The sequence below is a fragment of the Mus musculus genome, chromosome 15, assembly GCF_000001635.26.
Source record: "Mus musculus strain C57BL/6J chromosome 15, GRCm38.p6 C57BL/6J".
In the NCBI taxonomy this organism is placed as follows: domain Eukaryota; kingdom Metazoa; phylum Chordata; class Mammalia; order Rodentia; family Muridae; genus Mus; species Mus musculus.
Genome location: NC_000081.6, coordinates 48,007,032 through 48,030,665, shown reverse-complemented (window position 1 = coordinate 48,030,665; position 23,634 = coordinate 48,007,032). Strand labels below are relative to the sequence as shown.

Below are 23,634 nucleotides of genomic sequence, written 5' to 3'. Positions count from 1 at the left end.
TATATTTATATTATATGTATATACATCACACATTCTATGAATCAAGGACATTATGTCCTGGAAAAACAATACTATTGAGCTAGAAACTCCTTCAATTATTTTTTATTTTTATATGAGACAGTGTTTTCTTATATATTCATATAAGTTTTCCTTCAAAATTATGATCATACTGTCACGGGCTCCTAAGTAGTGGGATTATAGGTCTGTGCTACAGTACATAATGATATTTATTTTTATATAGGTATTAGTATAGCAGTATGAATATGAAAACAGCACAGTTATTATATTTAACTGTATATTAAGGTCACAGGAAATAAAAAACATGTAGATGAGATGATATAATTATATCTATATATAATACAGCAAGGACCGAGGGAAAATGTAATACCTTGTAGGATCAGTATGTACAGAGTAGTTATCTTCACACTTTGGCCTTTGCTTAGGCTGTTTTTTTCTTCTTGTTTGCCTTGTTCAACTTCAACTTGACATTTTTTTTATCTTAATTAATTTTATTTTGCTTTGTTTTTATCTCATCTCTTAACTGTTATTTTCTAATGAGAGACAGAAAAAAGATGGCTCTGGAGGGAAAAAGACGTTTGGAAGGATTGGAAGGAGTAGAAGGGAAACTGTAATCAGGATGTATTACCTGAAAAAGGAATACATTTTCAATAAAGGGAAAAAGAAAATTTTAGTAGTTGTTTCTATAATTTTCTAGAAGTAGTATCGGAATGTAAATTAAACTTTAGATTTTTCTTATCAGATTCTTTTTTTGAACGAATTGTTTATATAATCAATGATGCAGTATACAAAAAGATAAAGATAATGGAGAATTAGGTATGAAAATGTTTTTCTGGAACCTGTGGAGTTAGCTGTATTCAGCAAAGTCTTAAAGTATTTAAGCTTGATCCTTCACAACCTGCATTAAAAAACAAAACAAAACAAAACAACAACAACTACAACAACAATAACAAAAACCTCAGGCAGGTGTGATACATTGATAGTTGGCAGCACAAGATAGGTATAATGGGTGGATACTTGAGGATACCTGGTCAGCCAATCCAGCCTCATGGGAGAGCTCCAGACCAATAATTTAAAAATAAGAAGCTGAAGGGGAGAGCAATCCAGTTGGAAGACCAGCAGTCTCAACTAACTAGAGACTGAGCCACCAACCAGGAGCATGCATGAAGTGGCTACCTCCTATAACCAGGCAGAAATCCTAGTGAAAGGATGAGGACACCAACCCACCAACAAAACATTCAATTCAAAATGTGTCTTGCCTACAAGATGTGCAGGAATAAATATTGAGCAGATACTGAGGGAATGATCACACAATGACTGGCCCAACTTAAGACCTATCACATGGGCAAGAACTAATCCCTGACACTGTTATTGATAGTCTGTTATGCTGGCGTAACTGTGCTCTAAGAGTCTCCACCCAGCAACTGATGGAAAGGAATGCAGAGATCCCCAGCCAAACATTAGATGAAGCTCAGGGAGTCTCATAGTAGAGTTGGGGGAAGGGTTTAGGCATCCAGAAGTGTTAGGGACTCCACAAGAAGATCAATAGCCAACTAACCTGGACCCTTGGTGGCTCCTAGAGCCACCAACCAAAAGCAAGCATGGGCTGGATCTAGCACCCTCCAACCACATATGTAGCCAGTGTGCAGTTTGGTCTTCATATGGGTCCCCTTACAACTGGAGTTGGGGCTATGCCTGACTCTGTTGCCCACCTGTGGATCTTGTTCCTTGTCTGGCCTCAGAAGGAGAGGATGTGCCCAGTACTGTAGTGAGTTGTGCCAAGGTGGGTTGATACACAAGAAGGTCCTCCCTCTTCTCAAAGGAGAAGGGGTGGGGATGGGGGAAGGGATTGTGTGTTGAGAGGTGTGGACAGGAGAAGAGGGGATTTGCAATAGGGATGTAAAGTGAATATTCAATGAAAAAAAAAGAAAAGAAAAAGAAAGCTGGCTGAAGTGTAGTGGGGGATATAAATCAGCAAACAAGGTTTCTCTGATATTGGCCAAAAACCCATGAATCAAAATAAACTCTATGATCACAGAATGTCCTATCACAATAAAGTAGAGAAAGATATTACTATTTCTTTGAGAGAGGACTTAATCTCTCCAGTACCTCTTAGCACATATGGAACACAGTGACTATTGATTTAATTGCCAAAATTGTGTAGATAGGAAATTTAATTCCATAACAGCTACTACTATTTAAACGCGTTTATATTTAAAACCAAAGACATATCCTGTTCATTTGATACACTCTGGCTTTTCTCTATGTGGTCTTTGATAGTCACAAGTAAGAGTTGCTGATTTTTCTTCCCTGCTTTATAGATATACAAAGCTATGCCCTCAAATAATTATATATACTTCTACCATATGGTAGACACAGTAAGAGCAACAGTGTTGTGAAGTTTTTGATGGCAGCTGTTGGGCTGCTAGCAGGAATCATTCTTTCGAAAGAAAAATCCATTTACTTTGATTGCTATTATAGTTCAGAAAATATTGATTTCCCCTTGCTTGCAAACTCTTTTAAACAGTTAGCTACAGAGATTTAGACAAAAATCTATATTTCACTTTGTTCTTTCACTCAAGGTACTTCAAAAGAAAATGTGTAAAAAAATGGATGGGTTAAGTGAGGTTGCAGATGAACAGTGCTATGTGGAGTCCCCTTATAAATGAAGTGCTCCCTCATACTTTCATGTGACTGCCTGTCATTGGGCTGTAATCTCCTAAGAGAACAGGGTCATGACTCCTTAATTGACTTTATACATTGTTTATTTCATTCCACATGAGGGCTGTGTGACTGTTGATATGTGCAATTGGAGTGCTCTGGGAATAGCTACTGTCTGCTTGAAATAGTAAAAGTCCCTACAGAGTGTTCCTGAGACACCCTGTGTCTTCTCGCTATCTAGAAATTCAGTATGAGACTGTCTTTTTCCAAACTTGTCCTTTTGTTTCATAACATCATTTCTTTAATAAAAGGGCTTCTTCTGTCTAAAATGTCGCAAACTGCAACCATACAACATTTAATGTACCAGGATGAAAATCCATGAAATTTATATCTATTTAAAATTCTACTCATTTTTTCTTTCTTACTTTTTTAAAGATTTTATTTATTAATTAGTTAGTTATCTTACTTATTTACTTATTTTACATGTGCATGTTTGTGCACATATGTATACACTGAAAATAAAGGCAAAAGAAGAAAGAAAGAAAGAAAGAAAGAGAGAGAGAGAGAGAAAGAAAGAGAGAGAGAGAGAGAGAGAGAGAAAGAAAGAAAGAAAGAAAGAAAGAAAGAGGAAAGAAAAGAAAAAAGAGAAGAGAAGAGAAGAAAAGAGAAGAGAAGAGGAAAAAAAGAAAATATGTCAGTTTCCTTTGACTCTATAGTTGCAAGCTGGACAAAAAAAAAAAAAAAAAAAAAAAATCTGGTACTTGGGACTGAAGGAAAAGCCATCCAGAAAATGCCCTAGCTGGGGATCCATCCCATATACAGATACCAAACCCAGACACTAATGTGGATGCTAACAAGTGCTTGCTGACAGGAGCCTGATATAGCTGTCTCCTGAGAGGCTTTGCCAGAGCCTGACAAGTACAGAGGCAGATGCTTTCAGCCAGCCATTGGACTGAGCACGGAGTCCGCAAAGGAAGAGTTAGAGAAAGGAATGAAGGAGCTGAAGGGGTTTGTTACCCCATAGGAAGAACAATAATATCAACCAACTAGACCTCCACAAAGCTCTCAGGGACTAAACTACCAGCCAAAGAGGTTGGAGGGACCCATGGCTCCAGCAGCATATGTATCAGAGAATGGTCATGTCAGGAATCAATGGGAGAAGAGGCCCTTGGTCCTGTGAAGGCTCAATGCCCCATTGTAAGGGAATGCCAGGGCAGGGAGGTGGAAGTGGATGGGTGGGTACAGGAACACCCTCCAAGAAGCAGTGGGAGAGAGAATGGGATAGGAGGTTTCTGGGGTCGGGGGGACCAGGAAAGGGGATAACATTTGAAATGTAAATAAAATATCCAATTAAAAAATAAAATAAAATAAAATAAAATAAAATAAAATAAAATAAAAGATGATGCAGTAAGCACTTTCCTGCTGAGTTAGCTCCCAAGCCTCTCTTTCTCAATCCTACATAGAACTCTTCACTTAATACCTTAATACTATGTCTCTACTACATCTACCTACCTGAATAATGTATTTAACTACCTTTCTTTTGAGTGCTTCTTTGTATATTTCTTTCTAGTATGTTATTTATACACTTATATAGTACCAAAATTTGGAACACTGTAAAATTCAGAAAGTTTATTGTAGAGGACACATGAGATTTGGTGAATGGGTAAATGAATGACTAGGCAAATAGGAACATCCAACCTGAAAAATTAACAGTAAAATGGTTTAGAATGAGCTGAATCACTGGGTCTATTGATGTGAAGTTTGTAAAATTAACCTACTCTTGAATGTTTGTTTCTCTGCCTTTTCTGACTCCAGGTTTCCTACAACCAAACTTAGAGTAAATGCTTGAGTGTTCTTTTGAACAAACTAAAAATATAAACTGTAGGTCCTGTGCTGAGGATACTATTTAAAGGCAAGTTACAGGAATGGCTTCACTTGTAAATTTGTAAGTCAGTCTTTTACAGTTTGAATTACAGTATTCCCCATGATTTAAAATAGAATTTGTCATTGACTTATTAATTAGTTTCAGTTTTTAAATATTTATACATTTTCCTAAAGGATAGTCATTCTCTTTTTCTTAAAAATGCCTCCAAGTTATTTCAAAAAGTATTTGACTTATTTTCATTTGATTGTTGACAACATTTATAAGCTGTGTTATTTTAAAATATTAGAAGTCTTCACCAAAAAAATGAGCATTTAAAAAAATTAGGAAGGTAGAAGTCTTAGACACTTGCTAGATGATGGAACAGCAGCTCTGAGAAGGAATGGTCACACTGAGTGCCTTGACAAGGGCCACCATCCTGTGGGAACATGGTGACAGGTTAGGAAAATCTAGTGGAAGATAACACTTAACTTAGTAACTTTCTTGTAGCTTTGCTTCACATAGATTACAAGCTTCTAATGAAACATTACTCTTGTCTTTCTGGGATGACATTACGTTGCTCTAAACAAAATACTTTATAATTTGTTTTTGGTAGAGAAGCCACTAAGCCCTTCTGAACCTGCTTTTTCTCCAGTACTTTAAATTCAAAATAATTGATCTATCAAAGTGGCACATGCTGAGATATTAAAAGATACTATGCCCTATCGTCGCAACAGTCTCAAGTACAATTGGCGAGTCAGTAATAAACATGGATCTGAAGTGTGTTATTTACACCTTGAATTTAATAACTGTAGGTTTTAAATTCCCTCTACTAAAGAGCATGTATAGTATAGTTATGTTTTTCTTCATAAAAAGTTTACTGCAAACCACATTGCACTAAATTGTACCTGAAATACATAAAATAAAATTACAAAGCTAGCAGATTCAGATTAGAACATAATGTCTTCCTTTTGGAGTTGTCACATTGTGGTACATTTCTGCCTATTGTTAAGTTTCAAGAAATATCTCATTAACAATATTCAATTTTATAATTATAACTTGCTTCCTTTCATTTGGGTTAGAAAATACAGAGTGTTATCTGAAATAATATTAGTTCCACCTTCTTATACGCCAATGTATTCTACTGAAACAGAACAGGCTAACCTCATAATTGCTGAGCAGTCTTGAATAAAAGCCAGGGAATATCATTTTTAGAAGAAAGTGTGAATATCAAAGGATTGAAATTAACTTCTATGTAAAATAAATTCCTGTATTCTGGATATATGAAAAAGTCCAAGCTCCTCATAGGTGTTCATGGACAGTACACAAAGGTATTCTGATGGCATCTAAATATGATATCACAACTCTAAAAATGAAGTAAGACTAGTTTTAAGGAAAAAAAATAGCAACAGCCTATGCAACATACATGGATGATAACTCAAGTAATAAGACATGTAGATTAAAATGAAAAATGCACTATTTATAAATCATTTTATCTTTAATACATAAAATTTTATAGTTTCATGAAGTATCAGCTGATGTTTTGATATATGTATCTAGCATATACTATTAAAATCAGAATATATGTGCATATATCAAACATACATTATTTCCCTGAAGTCAAATTATTCAAAATATGTAGTTTGCTAACTGTGTGTACTTACTCAGACATGATGGTTTTATAATTCTGTCAAATATAGAAGTTTTATTATCTTAAAGTGAGTTATATTGTGGATATTCTGAGCTTTTTGCCTAATATCCATTTATCAGTGAGTACATACCAAATGTGTTCTTTGTGACTGGGTTATCTAACTCAGTATGTTATACTGTAGTTCCATCCATTTGCCTGCGAATTTCATGAAGTCATTTTTGTAATAGCTGCATAGTACTCCATTGTATAAATGTACAAATTTTTCTGTATCCATTCTTCTGTTGAGGGACACCAGGGTTGTTTCCAGCTTCTGATTAGTATAAATAAGGCTGCTATAATCATAGTGGAACATGTGTCCTTGTTATATGTTGGAGCATCTTCTGGGATATATGCCCAGGATTGGCACAGCTGGGTCCTCAGCTAATACTATGTCCAATTTTCTGACCATATGAAGCTCAAGAAGAGGGATGAGCAAAGTGTGGGTGCTTTAGTCCTACTTAGAAGGGGTATTAAAATAATCATGGTAGGTAGAGGGTGGAGGGACTTGTAAGGAAGAAAGGTGGGGAGGGGAAAAGGAGGACAGGATCAGATGTGGGAGGAGATAGGGGAGATGAACAGAGGATCAGGAAATTGAACAGGGGTGTGTACTAATGGGGGATGGGGAGCTACACAGGACCAAAGGCTTGCCTTCCTATGAATGACAGGTAAGGCCATCCTCTGCTACATATGCACTGGAGCCATGATCCCTCCATGAGTATTCTTTGGTTGGCCGTTTCGTCACTGGGAGCTCTGGCAGCCTATGGGGTTGCAAACCCCCTCAGATTCTCCATTCCTTTCTCTAACTCCTCCATTGGGATCCCCTACTCATTCTGATGGTTGGCTGTAAGCATCCACATTTGTATTGGTTAGGCTCTGGCAGAGCCTCTGAGGAGCTGGGGTAGCCAACATAAAGAACAGATGCCAGGAAGCAAGAGGCTCCCAGGACCCAATGGGAATGACATTAGTTGAACTGCCCAGCAAAGGGGAGTGAGAACCTGTAGGGCCCATATCCAGAGGTTAGGCACAGCTCCTGTTTGAGAGATAAGACCACCCAACCATCTCAAAAATTTTAACCCACAGTTGCTCCTGTATAAAGAAAATACAGGGCCAAAGACCAGAACAGAGACTGAAGGAAAGGCTATCCAGAAACTGCCCCACCAGGGGATCCATCCCACATGCATACACAAAGCCCAGACACTATTTCTGATGCCAAGAAGCACTTGTTAACAGGAGCCTGAAATAGCTGTCTCCTAAGAGGCTCTGCCAGAGCCTGACCAATACAAATGTGGATGCTTGCAGCCAACCAACAGACTGAGAAGTGGATCCCAGTGGAGGACTTAGAGGAAAGAATGGAGAAGCTGAGGGGGTTTGCCACCCCATAGGCCCCCAGAGCTCCCAGTGACTAAACCACCAATCAAAGAATACACATGAAGGGACCATGGCTCCAACTGCATATGTAGCACAGGATGGCCTTATCTGTCATACATAGGAGGGTAAGCTTTTGGTTCTGTGAAGGCTCAATGTCCCAATGGAGGGGAACGCTAGGGCAGTGAGTAGGGGAGTGAGTGGGGAGGCATCTTCATAGAATCAGGGGGTTGGGGGATAGCAGTTTGCATATGGGAAACTGGGAAGAGGGATAACATTTGAAATGTAAATAAATAAAATAATCAATAATAAAGAAAAATAATCTTAAAATGAGATATACTTAACGAGTGAGCATTAATTAAATGCCCCTGATCCTTTAACTTAAAAGAGTCTCTGATTTGCACTACTGGCTGGGTTCTATAACAGCTCTGTGAACATTGCAAGCCTGGTTTCAGAGGAAATTTGCCTCCATTCTGAATTTTCCATTTAGTTTTATTGAGCTTTTGTACCTAATATGAAGGACTTTAAGATGCAGATGTTTTGGGAGCACCTGGGAGAGCCATCTTGGTTCCCAGATCCCTCCTAGACTGGTCTGTGCAGGTGAGAGTGTGGACTATGGAAGCTGACAGCTTCTGGGACAGGCAGAAGCTCCACAGCTTCTGAGGAAGACCCTGTTTCGAGCTCTAGACATCCAGGCACCTTCCCTACCGGGGGAGAGGTGTCCACCCTGTCCAGGTGGGCTTTGCCAGAGCAGCTGGGGGAGCCATCTTGGTTGTCGGATCCCTCCTAGACTGGTCTGCTCAGGTAAGAGTGTGGACTACAGAAGCTAACAGCTTCTGGGACAGACTGAAGCAACACATCTTCTGGGACAGGCCCTGTTTCGGGGATTCATCTTCTGCCAGAAGGCAGGTCCAAAAGGCAGATATATGTGCACCTTTCCTGCAAGAGGAGAGCTTGCCTGCAGAGTGTGCTCTGACCACTGAAACTCAGGAGAGATCTAGTCTCCCAGGTCTGCTGATAGAGGCTAACAGAATCATGAGAGGAACAAGCTCTAACCAGAGACAACTATAACAACTAACCCCAGAGATTACCAGATAGCAAAAGGCAAATGTAAGAATCTTACTAACAGAAACCAACACCACTCACCATCATCAGAACCCAGCACTCCCACCTCAGCCAGTCCTGGGCACCCCAAAACACCTGAAAAGCTAGAATGGAACTTAAAAGCATATCTCATGATGATGGTAGAGGACATCAAGAAGGACTTTAATAACTCACTTAAAGAAATACAGGAGAATACTGCTAAAGAGTTACAAGTCCTTAAATAAAAATGGGAAGAAACAACCAAACACATAGAAGTCTTTAAAGAAAAACAGGAAAACACAACCAAACAGGTGATGGAAATGAACAAAACCAAACTGGACCTAAAAAGGGAAGTAGACACAATAAAGAAAACCCACAGTGAGGCAACGCTGGAGATAGAAACCCTAGGAAAGAAATCTTGAAACATAGATGCGAGCATCAGCAACAGAATACAAGAGATGGAAGAGAGAATCTCAGGTGCAGAAGATTCCATGGAGAATATCGGCACAACAATCAAAGACAATGCAAAATGCAAAAAGAACTGAACTCAAAACATCCAGAAAATCCAGGACACAGTGAGAAGACCAAACCTATGGATAATAGGAGTAGATGAGAATGAAGATGTTCAACTTAAAGAGCCAGAAAATATCTTCAACAAAATTATAGAAGAAAGCTTCCCAAACCTAAAGAAAGAGATGCCTATGAACATACAAGAAGCCTACAGAACTCCAAATAGACAGGACCAGAAAAGAAATTCCTCTCAACACATAATAATCAGAACAACAAATGCACTAAATAAAGATAGAATATTAAAAGCAGTAAGGGAAAAAGGTAAAGTAACATATAAAGGTAGGCCTATCAGAATTACACCAGACTTTTCACCAGAGACTAATATCCAATATATATAAAAACCCAAAGAAGGTGGACTCCAGAAAATCAAATAACCCCATTAAAAAATGGGGCTCAGAGCTAAACAAAGAATTCTCACCTGAGGAATACCAAATGGTTGAGAAGCACCTGAACAAATGTTTAGCATCCTTAATCATCAGGGAAATACAAATCAAAACAGCCCAAAGATTCCACCTGACAACAGTCAGAATGGTTAAGATCAAAAGTTCAGGTGACAGCAGATGCTGGTGAGGATGTGGAGAAAGAGCAACACTCCTGCATTGTTGATGGGATTGCAAGCCTGTACAACCACTCTGGAAATAAGTCTGGCAGTTCCTCAAAAAATTGAACATAGTACTACCAGAGGATCCCGCAATACCTCTCCTGGGAATATATCCAGAAGATGTTCCAACTGGTAAGAAGGATACATGCTCTATTATATTCATAGAAGCCTTATTTATAATAGCCAGAAGCTGGAAAGAACCCAGATGCCCCTCAACAGAGGAATGGATACAGAAAATGTGGTACAGGTACACAATGGAGTACTACTCAGCTATTAAAAACAATGGAGTACTACTCTGCTATTAAAAAGAATGAATTTATGAAATTCCTACGTAAATGGATGGACCTGGAGGGCATCATCCTGAGTGAGGTAACCCAATCACAAAAGAATTCATGAGATATGTTCTCACTGATAAGTGGATATTAGCCCAGAAACTTATAATACCCAAAATACAAGATACAATTTTCAAAACACATGAAACTCACGAAGAATGAAGACCAAATTGTGGACACATTGCCCCTTCTTAGAATTGGGAACAAAACACCCTTGGAAAGAGTTACAGAGACAATGTTTGGAGCTGAGACGAAAGAATGGACCATCTAGAGACTGCCATACCTGGGGATCCATCCCATAATCAGCCTCCAAATGCTGACACTATTGCATACACTTGGAAGATTTTGCTGAAAGAACCCTGCTATAGCTGTCTCTTGTGAGGCTATGCTAGGGCCTAGCAAACACAGAAGTGGATGCTCACAGTCAGCTATTGGATGGGTCACAGTGTCACCAATTGAGGAGTTAGAGAAAGTACCCAAAGAGCTAAAGGGGTCTGTAACCCTATAGGTGGAACAATATGAACTAACCAGTACCCCCCGGAGCTCATGTCTCTATCTGATATGTATCAGAGATGGCCTAGTCTGCCATCATTGGAAAGAGAGGCCCCTTGGTCTTGCAAACTTTATATGCCTCAGTACAGGAGAACGCCAGGGCCAAAAAGTGTGAGTCAGTGAGTATGGGAGTTGGGGGTAGGGGGAGGTATGGGGGACTTTTGGGAAAGCATTGGAAATGTAAATGAAGAAAATTCCTAATAAACTTTTAAAAATACAAAAAAATGCAGATGTTTTCATCATGAATGTAAAGCAACTTGTGCTTATATTATTTCACACACAAAGCACACACACACATACATCCACACACTGTGTTACATTTTCCCCACCGGTTATGGATTTCCTTCTCTGTCTCTTTAAATGTTGACTGAGGTCTCATTTTTCTGAGATACTGGAAAGGAGAATGTAGTTGAACTCACAAGGTCTTTTCTAGCTGTGTAGTTTTGTATTTCTCAACCTTTGCAGGCCAGGTGCTGAGGTAATGAGGTTCCCAAGAGACTTCTTAATGTTAAGAATCAGCAAAACTGGAACTTTTAGAGATCAGTTGCTTTTAACCTACGTGGCTTCTCTGTGAAACATTTGAATTACCATGTCAACTGTTGTCAAGTTGGAGTAGGATCAATGTGTGGTTCTATGTCACCTTGAGGTCTGATGAGGTTCTTAGGAAATCTGATTGAATTTAGAGCTGGAGTACATTCCTTTAGGCATCAAGGATCAAAGTTAACTTGGTGACTAAAAAAAAAAAAAATGTGTTGAAATAACCATTTCCAAAAATTTCAGACTTGGCCATTTAAAACTGTCTCCAATATTGCTTTCAATATACTATATTCAGAATGTTCTCCTCATGTTGCCTCTGACCTCGCAACCTCATTTTAGGTCTCTCTCTCTCTCTCCTCTCTCTCTCTCTCTCTCTCTCTCTCTCTCTCTCTCTCTCTCTCTCTCTCTCTCTCTCTCTCTCTCTTCTCCCTCCCTTACCCCTCTCCTATACCCTTTTCCATACCCTGTCCATTGCTTACATTCTGCTTTTTTCTCAGCCTTCAAAATGTGGACGAAAAGGAAGACAAACAGGTGCTACCCTATGGTGCCTGCCTATCATTATGGGGACTGGATACTCACTTTGTGTCTTACTAATTTAGTTGCAAATAATTCAAGGATACTTACATGACTTCTTGGGGAAAGACCATTTATTAATGAAATAAATCCCAGTTGTTTTGAAACTCTGAGATGAAATTGTTATGAGACAATAAAACCTAGAAGCATTGGAAGAGGAACTAAATTCTTCTTGTTTTGAATTGGTTTTTCTGTGGTACATTATATTTTTTCGGTATAGCATATCCTGAATAAAACAAGTGGTATATTGCTGTGAAGTGTGTGGCTTTTTACATTTGTTGCACTTAAAAGAACCTCATTTGAAAAAATTGTCCCCATATTACTGTTCTGTGAGCTTCTCTGTGGGGCATTTTATTTTGTCAACTTGACCCAAATTGGAGTCACTTGAAAGATAGGAACTTCAGTAGAAGGATTGCCTCCATCCTATTGGCATATTGGTGTGTCTACAGGATATTTTCTTAATTAGTGAGGTAGAAATGCAAAACCCACTGTCAATGGTGCCTCCCCTGGGCTCCTTGTCCTGGATTGTATATGAATGTGAGCTGAGCTAGCCACAGAGAGTAAGCCAGTATCATTCCCCTGCAGTTTTGCTTTAGTTCCTCTTTCCATGTTCCTATTTGAACTTCCGCCCTTACTATTCATGATGATAAACTTTTTATTCCCATAATGCTGTCCATTATGGTGTTTATTACAATAACATAAAGCAAATGAGAGTAGATTCCCAAGTATATATTGTGATCAGAGGCTTGGAAGATGAAATAAACCCTATCATACTAAAGTTGATTTATTCATTGTTTTATTACAGCAAATGAAGGGAAGTTAATACACTAGTTAAGCATGTTCAGAGCTTAAGGAAAATTTATACACACACAAACACACACACACATAAAAATAGATATAGAGATAGAGATAAGAGATATCCCATCTGATATTCAGAGGACAACTATATAGAGATGAATGCTTGATGTAATCTTGGCTTCATACTCTAACATAACCAGTCCTAGAGAAGAACAAGAGAAAAAGAATCAGAAGTAGTACATTAAACTGTCTTTTAGATTACCAACTCAAGTCAGCCAACATGATCAGCTCTACAATTATTTCTACAGAATGCTAGATAGCACAGGATCCTTGCAATGATGTGTTCTTGTGAGTTAATCTTCATTGCCACCATAGAGGATATAAAACATATGGTAAAATATGAATTAATAGAAGAGTCTAGAACTCATATTCTTCAACTGCAAATTTTCTACAAGGTTTAGATAATTCAAAAGATATAGTAAATACAACCATTATATGATTTCTATACATGTTCTGTATAACTATCCCATTTTTGAGTTCTTTTTAGTAATAACCTCATGTCTTTTTATATGATAACTTTTCATTTATACACCATAATATATTTATTACATAATAGGTCATAAGTGGATATACAGTGTCTAAGAACTCACTTTCTTGAGCTATATGTATAGTCAAGTAAAATGTAAAGGTCAAATTATACTCATAAAATGGATGTCTAAATAAAAAATGATAATAAAGTGCATTTATATTTATATATATATGCATGGATACATGTGAAAATATTATGTATGAATATATACATAATACACATATGTGACTTACATAAAAATATATACAAAACACATATCCATACAATGTATATTTATATGTATACATAATACATATGTATAGATACAGAAATATACAAGGCTTATAAGATCCAAGAGAATGAAGTAACAAATTTGCTTTTAAACTCTGGACTGTGTTTAAATGGTAGGTATAATGAAGCCTTTAGATGGACACAGATTTCTTCAGGTTTTAAATGTATGACACTATGGTTTGTATGTAGTTTCAATGTGTTTTTTTTTTCTCTCTCAAGTGGTTGATATACAGAAATTTTGCTTCAAAATTTGGTAATGTATGAGATAATAGAATTTAAAAATGGGGCTTAGTAGGAATTGGCTATGTCTTTGGGAGCATTGACATAGTTCCCATGAGACATTGAGTTAGTTCTAAAGATATTTTTAGATAAATAATGATCTACATTTCTCAAGTAAACCATCTCAATAGAAAGTGTAACGGTAGTAAAGCTTTGCATGTCTCATTCACCACCTCCCCAATCATAAGCTTTTCTGTGCTCTTGTTTCCTGGTAGTCCTTTTCAACTCATAGTATTTATTTATTGCTTTATGATTATATAAATGTTCAGTGGTATGGTGACTTCAGAGAGGAGTAATCATTATTCACTAATGTATCCCCAATCTTTTGCATACTACTTGTCACATTAAAGTGTCCAAAGAACAATAAAATAATCTTTTGAAATATCTGAAGGAAACTTTCTCTAACCTTAATGAAATATTCTAACATATACATTCATTGTTGGACATTGATATATTTATGTTAAGTGTTATCAGTGTAACCATACAAAATAATTAGGCACATTAAAAAGTTTGACTATGATGAAATACAAAGCAAACTATTGATTCATTCAACATTATTCCTAAACAAACATACATTGGATGAAATAAAAAAAGTATTAGAAATGAATAGAAATAGATCTCCAAACATTACTTATTATTGCTATCATTGTTTGCTATTATCCAAAACTTGACGGCGGGTATTTTTCTGGAAAAAAATTACATAATTGTAACATACAACATGACAAAATCAAGTTTTTATAGACCTAAAACTTTCATCTCTACTGATTAGCGAGGCTGGAGAGATGGCTCAGCGGTTTAAGAACACTGACTGCTATTCTGAAGATCCTGAGTTCAAATCCCAGCAACAACATGGTGGCTCACAACCATCTGTAATGGGATCTGATACCCTCTTCTGGAGTGTCTGAAGACAGCTACAGTGTATTTAAATATAATAAATAAATAAATAAATAAATAAATAAATAAACCTACTGATTAGCTTTCATAATTCTGGAAGTTGCTACAAAATGACCTGAGGAGAAAAGTAAATATTAGTTGGACTCAGCTGGGAACCCTTCCTGATATTATGGTACAGTTGTATCAGAGGAGTAATCAACCTCTTATTTATTGGAACTAAGTTACACACCACAAAAAGAAATGCATAACTTTCTCTTTTCTTGGTTGAACACTACGTGGCTAGAGAGGCTATAGGCTCTAGGGACAACCAAGTACTATTATTCTATTAAATAGACTGAATGTTATTTTGTTTTTTAAAGATAAATTGTTATAGCTGTACATCAATGGATCTCTAGTCTATTGATGATTAGATTTCCATCTGAGAAGCATGTATTTGTGGTAGATTGTGGTTAACACAGTGACTCACAACTGGCCAAGGTACGGAATATCAGGGACATCAGAAAGCCCAGTCTTAAAAAGAACACATATACAGTGCATTCTTCCCAAGGCTCAGAGATCATTGCATAATAAAGAATGTAGAAGCCAAAGGCAATGGATGACAAGAAAAAGACACTATCTTCTGGATATAACAGGCCACCTCAAGATATAAACTTTCTGTGGTTTGACCAGCAAACTGTAGATGCCAAATCCAACCCTGTTCCTAGCATAAAGATGGGTGTTGGTCACACAGTTTGACATGTAGCTGTTGACCTATTAGCAATTGTTAGCTACTAGGAGGTGTGGAAACAGTTTTCTCTAAGACTTTCGGCCCTGATAAGCCCATCACTCTCTAAATAGAAGAACATACATACAAGAATCCTTTAGCAGTACAAATTGTTCTTGAGGGATAAAACAAAAATTAGACACAAAATAGTTTGGGGGAAATAGAGCACAGTATGAGAAGAATTGGGTAAAGCAGTAAATTTAACCAACACATATTAAATGAAACTCTCAAAGAATGAATAATAGCAAAACAACAAATATAAAGAAATGCCAACTGAAAAATTTGAAGTCCCAATTACACATAAAATATTAAATAAAAATGGAAATAGAGTATTTAGAAGAAATAATACATTTTTATTCAAAGCAGTATGTAGAAGAAAATTGAGAGGCAACTTATTTTACTTTTACAAAACTATAAGAGCTAAAAATATGAGTAAATACTCTATAATATTTCTTCCCAAATGTAGAAATAAAAATGGTCTAAAAGAAACAAAGGTAGAACTATAAAGAAATATATCTCAACTAAAGTAAAACAGTAGAATTGATCAAAAATTGTCAAAGATATTTGAACTAATCCTTTGAGCAGGCTAATATAATTGTAAAACTTAACAAGTATAAGCAATAACATCTAATAAGTACAAATAAACATTTTTAAGAATTAGAATGATTTTGTTGGGGTTTTGGTTTGTGGATGGTATCATATACAGCAGAGGCTGGTCTCAAACTTACTGTGTAGCCCATGAAAACTGTCAGCTGATTCTTTTTGGCCTCTGCCTCTGAAGTGATGAAAGGACAGGTATGTACTGTAATCACCAGAAAAACATATGAAGCTGTTTGACAATTTATTATAGTACTAGGTAAAACCATGTAACAGTTCTGCTATTCTTTTACCTCTTAGCATCACTTCTAATATATAGAAGTTGCTCTTACTGCTCATAAAATTAAAATAAAACCAGTTCCATATAAGAATAATCCTTCATATAATTTAATTAATACTTAATTGATACATATAAGCCATACAGGTTCATATGGTAGTTTTTGAACGTTCTAAGATTCAAATAGCCATTATCTCGTTCTATAACTATGAAACTACTAACTTCTTTCTTTGATATCAAAAATGGATACAAAAATGGAAGAATCCACAGAGATGGCAGTAAGTGAAATCTCCTGTGGACTTTGGTGGTTTAAAAGGGGTTTCTTCTAAGGACTTAACGGTTTGCAAGGACAACTCTAGAATTCTTTAGTTAAGAAATAAGTCTTTATCCATTCCTCTGTTGAGGGACATCTGGGTTCTTTTCAGCTTCTGGCTATTATAAATAAGGCTGTTATGAACACAGTGTCCTTATTACACGTTGGAGCATATTCTGGGTATATGCCCAGGACTGGTATTAGTGGGTCTTCAGGTAGTACTATGTCCAATATTCTGAGGAACCACAAAACTGATTTCCAGAGTGGTTGTACCACCTTGCAATCCCACCAGCAATGGAGGAGTGTTCCTCTTTCTCTAGAACCTTGCCAGCATCTGCTGTCACCTGAGTTTTGATCTTAGCCATTCTGACTGGTGTGAGGTGGAATCCCAGGGTTGTTTTGATTTGCATTCCCCTGATTACAAAGAAAAATGAACATTTCTTTAGGTGCTTTTAAGCCATTCAGTATTCCTCAGTTGAGAATTCTTTGTTTAGCTCTGTTCCCCATTTTTAATAGGGTCATTTGGTTCTTTGGCATCTAATGAATACAGAAAAATGTGGTACATATACACAATGACTTAGTACTCAGCTATTAAAAAGAATGAATTTATGAAACTCTTAGGCAAATTAAGGAACTTGAAAATATCATCCTGAGTGAGGTAACTCAATCACAAAAGAACACACACAGTATGTACTCACTGATAAGTGGATATTAACCCAGAAGCTCAGAACACCCAAGATACAATTCACAAACCATATGAAATTCAAGAAGAAAAAGTGTGGATACTTCAATCCTTCTTAGAAGGGGGAATAAAATACCCGTGGAAGAAGTTACAGAGACAAAATGTGGAGTAGAGACTGATGTAATGACCATCCAGAGAGTGCCCCACAATCACCAAACCCAGACACTTTTGTGGATGCCAACAAGTGCTTGCTGACAAAAGCTTGTTATAGCTGTCTCTGGAGAGGCTTCACCAATGTCTGACAGATACAGAGGTGGATCCTCGCAGCCTACCACTGGACTAAGCACAGAGTTCCCAATGAAGGAGCTAGAGAAAGGACCCAAGGAGCTGAAGAGGTTAACAATCCCATAGGAAGAAATAACCAGTACCCCCAAAGCTCCCAGGAACTAAACCACCAACCAAAGAGTACACATAATAGGACTCACTCATGGCTCTAACTGCATATGTAGCAGAGGATGGCCTAGTTGGCCATCAGTGAGAGGAGAGGCCCTTGGTCTTGTGAAGGCTCTATGCCCCAGTGAAGGGGAATGCCAGGGCCAAGAAGCAGGTGTGGGTGGGTTGGTGAGCAGGGGGAGGGGAAAGGAGATAGGGGTTTTTCGGGGGGAAACCAGGAAAGAGAACAACATTTGAGATATAAATAATATCTGATTTTAAAAAAACCATAAAGAGAAAGAAAGAAGGCTTTAAATCACAATAAAAACATAGTAAAACTCAATATATTGTATGCTACTTATAGGAAAAAAGGTAGTTCATGGGAAGTATTTTTACATATTCAAAGACTCAAATGTTTCTGCTCTTACATATTTTATAAGTATAAAATCTTGGATAAAAAACACTGGAAAATGTACAATAGATAAATTCCAGAAAAATTAGTCATTGTTGGATGTGCAAATGTTTGGTGCAGGAGATTCTATACAGTTTTTGTTATTTTTGTTTTGTTTTGTTTTTTGTTTTGTTTTTATTACTTTTATTTTTTTACAGTCCAGTCATTACCCACCTCCCAGTTAGTCCTCCCACAATTCCTTACCCCATTTCTCCTCTCCCTGTCACCAAGTGTACATCCCCCCACATCTGTCAGGCCTTCCCACTTCCTGGGGCCTCGTGTCTATGCAGGGTTAGGCACATCTTCTCCCACTGAAGCCAGAACAGACAGTCCTCTGCTTTATATGTGTTGGAGGTCTCAAACCAGCTAGTGTATGCTGCCTGCTTGTTGGCTCAGTGTCACAAAGATCTCAGAGGTCCATGTTAGGTGAGACTGCTGGTCTTCTATGGGGTCACCCTCCTCCTCAGCATCTTCCAGCCTTCCCCTAAGCCAACCACAGGAGTCCTCCACTTCAGTCCATTTAGTCAGCTGCTTGTAGGGCCTCTCAGAGCTATACTTTTTTTTTTTTTAATTTAAAAAGTTTGTTTTCTTTCTACACTTTTTAAAAAAACATTTTATTTTATATGTATTAATGTTTCCTTTGTATGCATATATGTTTGCTATGTGTGTGCCTGGTGCCTGGAGAGCCTGGAGGCAATCACCAGATTCCCTGGGACTAAAGTTTCAGGTGATACCAGTCAGCAGGCAGGCATTGGGACCCTATCTTAGACCAGGGCTAGAACAGCAAGTTATTTTAAACAGAAGGTGGATAATACTTTCTCATTCTCTGACCATAATCTCTTGTATAATCCACAAATGATAAGAAAAAGTTGAGGATTTGGAAGAAATGTATATGGTTATATTTCTGAGTGTATATATGTATCTGTAATGTGAACAAAAAAAAATCTAAATCTGGTCATATTCTTCTGCTAAAGTACTGACCTCTAGCACCCTAATTAGTTATAATCACTCCAGATGCTACTCTAGTAAAAGAAAGCAATGCAAGTTTCTATTTGCGTGCATCAGTTTATCCTCCAAAGAACACTATCAAATCCAGTCCCCAATAGTGGCACAACAGGAATAAAATGGAGAATGGAAACCCCATCCTTCTGCTCTCAAGTATCATCACATTAAACGTGTATATTGAACACATATAATGCAGGTATCATACTATGCAACGCTAAAAGTTAAGTTTTGTCTTTTATTTTCCAGAAATTGAGAAGGAAAGCTGTGGCGATCCTGGCACACCGTTATATGGAATTAGAGAAGGCGATGGTTTTTCTAATCGTGATGTTTTAAGGTTTGAATGCCAGTTTGGGTTTGAATTAATTGGAGAGAAATCCATTGTTTGTCAAGAGAATAACCAATGGTCTGCAAATATACCCATCTGTATCTGTGAGTACCAAATGCTTTGCTTCTAGATGGCATATGTTACCCTGTCCTTGCATATAATTGCTTTTGTAATTAATTGCAAAGAGCTGGAACCAAGTAATTATTTTTGAATGAGGAGCACTTTGTGATACTATCTTTAACACATGTGCTTATGCTGAATTATAAAATTCATTACAGATTTAAATAAAGTTAACAGAGTTCACTGGCAATTGCAATATATATATATACAGTGCATTCTTCTAACAAGTGGGTAGCATTTTGTGCTTTATATATGACACATTTCTTATGGAAATTAGATATCATAGCTAATTCTAATAAGCACATTTATTTTCACAAAATAAAAATGCTTATTAGTAATCGTAATTATGAAAATATTTCAGGCTTCTCTTTTATGTAAATGCCATTTTTTATTTTTGAATGAAGGTGTTCATGGTAAGGCATAGAGTTCATAGCATAAAATCCATTACTGTTTATTTTGTATAAAATGTTAGGATTACAAAATACATTAACTTTTCAACTTAATATGAACTGAACATGAAGATTGTTAATATACTTTTATGGTCAAGTAAATAGTCATTATTGAATTTCAATATCTTTCAGAGGAAAAATGCACAGATCCACTTCTAAGGAACTGTGAGGAGAAGGCCAGTTATTCATAATGAAGGTCACCTGTTCAGTTCTATTTCAGAAAGAATAAAATACATTAGGGGAGCTGATTTTCATCTGTTTATGCCATATAAAGCTTGGAAGTACTTAAAACATTTTAATTGATGATCTTTTATTCTAAGCATTCTTCTAGAAAGATAATATTGGTTTCCTAATGGAAAACCTATTACTTGATAAATCACACCAACAATGAAAGAAAACATTTGGTGCAAGAGATCTCATCTAGGGCTTTGGCTCTGCTAGATAAGTGCTCTTTTTTGAGGTACACCCCAGCCCAAAAATGAAAAAGCGATTGACAATATTTTGTCAGATGCTATAATACATAATATAATAAAAAGGATGTGTTTTCATTCCCTAAAGGCAATTTGAAAAATTCATGAATACCTAGTAAATATTTTGTTTTGTTTGAAATGGGGTCTCATGCCTGTCTCAGTGAGGGTTTCTATTCCTGCACAAACATCATGACCAAGAAGCAAGTTGGGGAGGAAAGGATTTATTCATCTTACATTTCCACATTGGTGTTCATCACCAAAGGAAGTCAGAAGTGGAGCTCAAGCAGGTCAGGAAACAGCAAGTAATGCAGAGGCCATGGAGGGATGTTACTTACTGACTTGATCCCCTGGCTTGCTCAGCTTCCTTTCTTATAGAACCCAAGACTACCAGCCCAGGGATGGCACCACCCACAATGGGCTAGGCCCTCCCCACTTGAGCACTAATTCAGAAAATGCCTTACACCTGTATCTCATATAGGCATTTCCTCAACTGAAGCTCCTTTCTCTGTAATAACTTCAGCCTGTGTCAAGTTGACACACAAAACCAACCAGTACAGCCCACTGGCTAGCTTGGCATGTACTCCATAGTTCTCAGTAGCCTCTCATTTGCAGTGATTCTCCTGCGTGCTGGAATTATAGGCATGTGCCACCAATGGACATCTTTAACTGTTTTCAACTAACATCTTTAACTATTTTCAACTAAGCCCAATAATTCAGTAAGTGATAAAATAGTGTATCGAATGTGTTATGTGCAGGCAATGGTTAATTTTAAATGTATTTGCCTGAATAGATGTTGATGAATAAGCCAGGACTACATAGATAAAATTCTTACATAAATCCAGATAAACAGTAAAGATAATTATATTAAATTTAACAAAAGAACACCTTCTGCAAAATTTTTTCTATGAATATATTATATTCATAGAAAACTAACTAATTACTATAGTTATATAGTAATCATATATAACTAACTTGCAATTTTAATGAAACAATTAAAAGCAATTTTTCTAGGCATGTGACAGTGCACAAGATAATGTTACTTAAAATTGCATTGCACCTATAAAACAGTAGATACAATGTACATTATTAAATCTACACATCTTCTTGAAGTTCTGTGTAGTTTGTGAGCTTGGCCTATGTGTGGATCATGTGTAGCAATATGAACTTAGGTCAATTTGAAAATAATGATTTATAGTAAAAGACACCACACTCCTTTTCCTTTACTAACTTAGCAATCATTTTGTTACAATGGTTATAGAATTAAAGTTTCCATGATTCAGTTGACTATGAGAGAGGGCAGTAGTCTGTGTATACTCCAGATGTGGATGGAATTGACAGGAAAATGGAACAATTTAATTATGCAGAGATAGGGATTAAAAGTGTAGATGATGAAGAAGATAGGGAGGAGTTCTATGGAGTACTTCCCTCCAGATAGGATTTGGCTATTGCAATGATAAACTCACAGCATCCATGGTTACCTCACAAAACATGTCCAAGATCAAAACAGACCATATCCCAGCATGAATGATCCAGAAGCTCACAAGGTCCCACTCCTGAGGATCTAAAAGCAGCTGACAGCTATTTGGACAGGACGACTTGCTCCTCTTTGTGGAGATTAGCCACTTGTACATTGTTCATACTTTACTGAATATGCTTATACCCATATACATATGGGAAGCACTAATTAGACTTAGTGACTAATGAAAGACAGACACAAAGAGTCAGAGAGTGACAGAGTCAAAGTCAGAGATAGACAGAGACAGAGAGTGATGAAAAGAAAAATAGGACATGAAGCTTTATGATGGGCATGTTGGAGATGGATCCCTGGGAACATGGGAGGGGAAAATGGAGAGACAATGGGATCATATTATGTTGTACACATATATAAAATTCCTAAAGAATAAATGAAAGTAGAAAGGGTCAGAACATACTATGTACAAGGCAAATCCCTGCATTTGGAAAAGAAGGGAGTCTTTGTATTTTACCGGTAATGGACTGCATAGTAAGCCTTAGTATCAAAAAAAAAAAAAAAAAAAAAAAAAAAAAAAAGAGACGGTAGACCTTTTTAAATAGGCTTTTCTTCTCAAATATGAAATCTGTTTTTAAATATGATTTCAAAGATTGGGGAGAAGAAAAGCAAATTCATTCAAATTAGACTGGCTGGCCTAAGATGTGGCTGAGCCCAAAGGCTGTAAGTTTATTGCATCTAATCTTATTCCAAATAGTAAAAATTCAAAATATTTTAAAGAAAATATGAAATTACATGCAATGTAAGTTCTCTTAGTATAGAATCAAATACAGGTAACCAAAAGATTATTTTAACTAGTAAACTCAAATACATTATTAATATTGAACTTTTAAATAATAATAATAAAAAAATTGGAACTCTGCTTTTAAGGTTGTCCTAGTTACTGTTCTATTGCTGTGAAGAGACACTCTGAACAAGCCAAGTCTGGCAAAAGAAAGCATTTAATTGGAGGCTTGTTTGCTGATTTAGAGGTTTGCTCTATGGTCATCAAGGCAGGAAACCGACAGGCATGGCCTTAGAGTAGTAGATTAGAGCTTTACATAGTGGTTTACAGGTAGCAGGCAGACATAGAGACACTGGGCCAAGCATAGACTATTGAAATCTCAAGTGTCGCTCCTGATGACCTCATTAGCTAAACCACACCAAGTCCAACAAGGTCACATCTCCCAATCCTTCTCACAGCTCTGTAAACTGGGACAAAGCATTCAATCTATGAGGACAACATTCATTCAAACTACCACATGGATATTGTGATTTAAGACTACAGAAACATGCCAGGCCCTGGTGGTGCGCGCCTTTAATCCCAGCACTTGGGAGGCAGAGGCAGGCAGATTTCTGAGTTTGAGGTCAGCCTGGTCTAAAACGTGAGTTGAAGGACAGCCAGGGCTATACAGAGAAACCCTGTCTCAAAAAAAAAAAAAAAAAAAACTAACGAAACATAATCATAATTCATAAGTGAATTCTTCAAATAAAGTGAATAAGCATATATATGTATATATAATCATATGAGGAAACTTCAATTCTTCAACTTTACTACAAGTAGAAGAAA

The 23,634-nt window shown here is 37.0% G+C and overlaps 1 protein-coding gene across 10 annotated transcripts in view; it reads left to right on the top strand.

Annotated features, from left to right (window-relative positions):
- The window catches only part of Csmd3 (CUB and Sushi multiple domains 3), a 1,211,921-nt gene that overhangs the window by 761,893 nt on the left and 426,394 nt on the right, over positions 1–23,634 (top strand). For all 10 annotated transcript variants that reach the window (XR_001781523.2, XR_003951374.1, NM_001081391.2 and 7 more), the window contains one exon: positions 19,440–19,622. Coding sequence is in view for 8 of the 10 variants with exons in the window: in NM_001081391.2 (NP_001074860.2) it covers positions 19,440–19,622 (183 nt within the window). In the remaining 2 variants the exon portion in view is untranslated. The remainder of the gene's footprint in view (positions 1–19,439; positions 19,623–23,634) is intronic.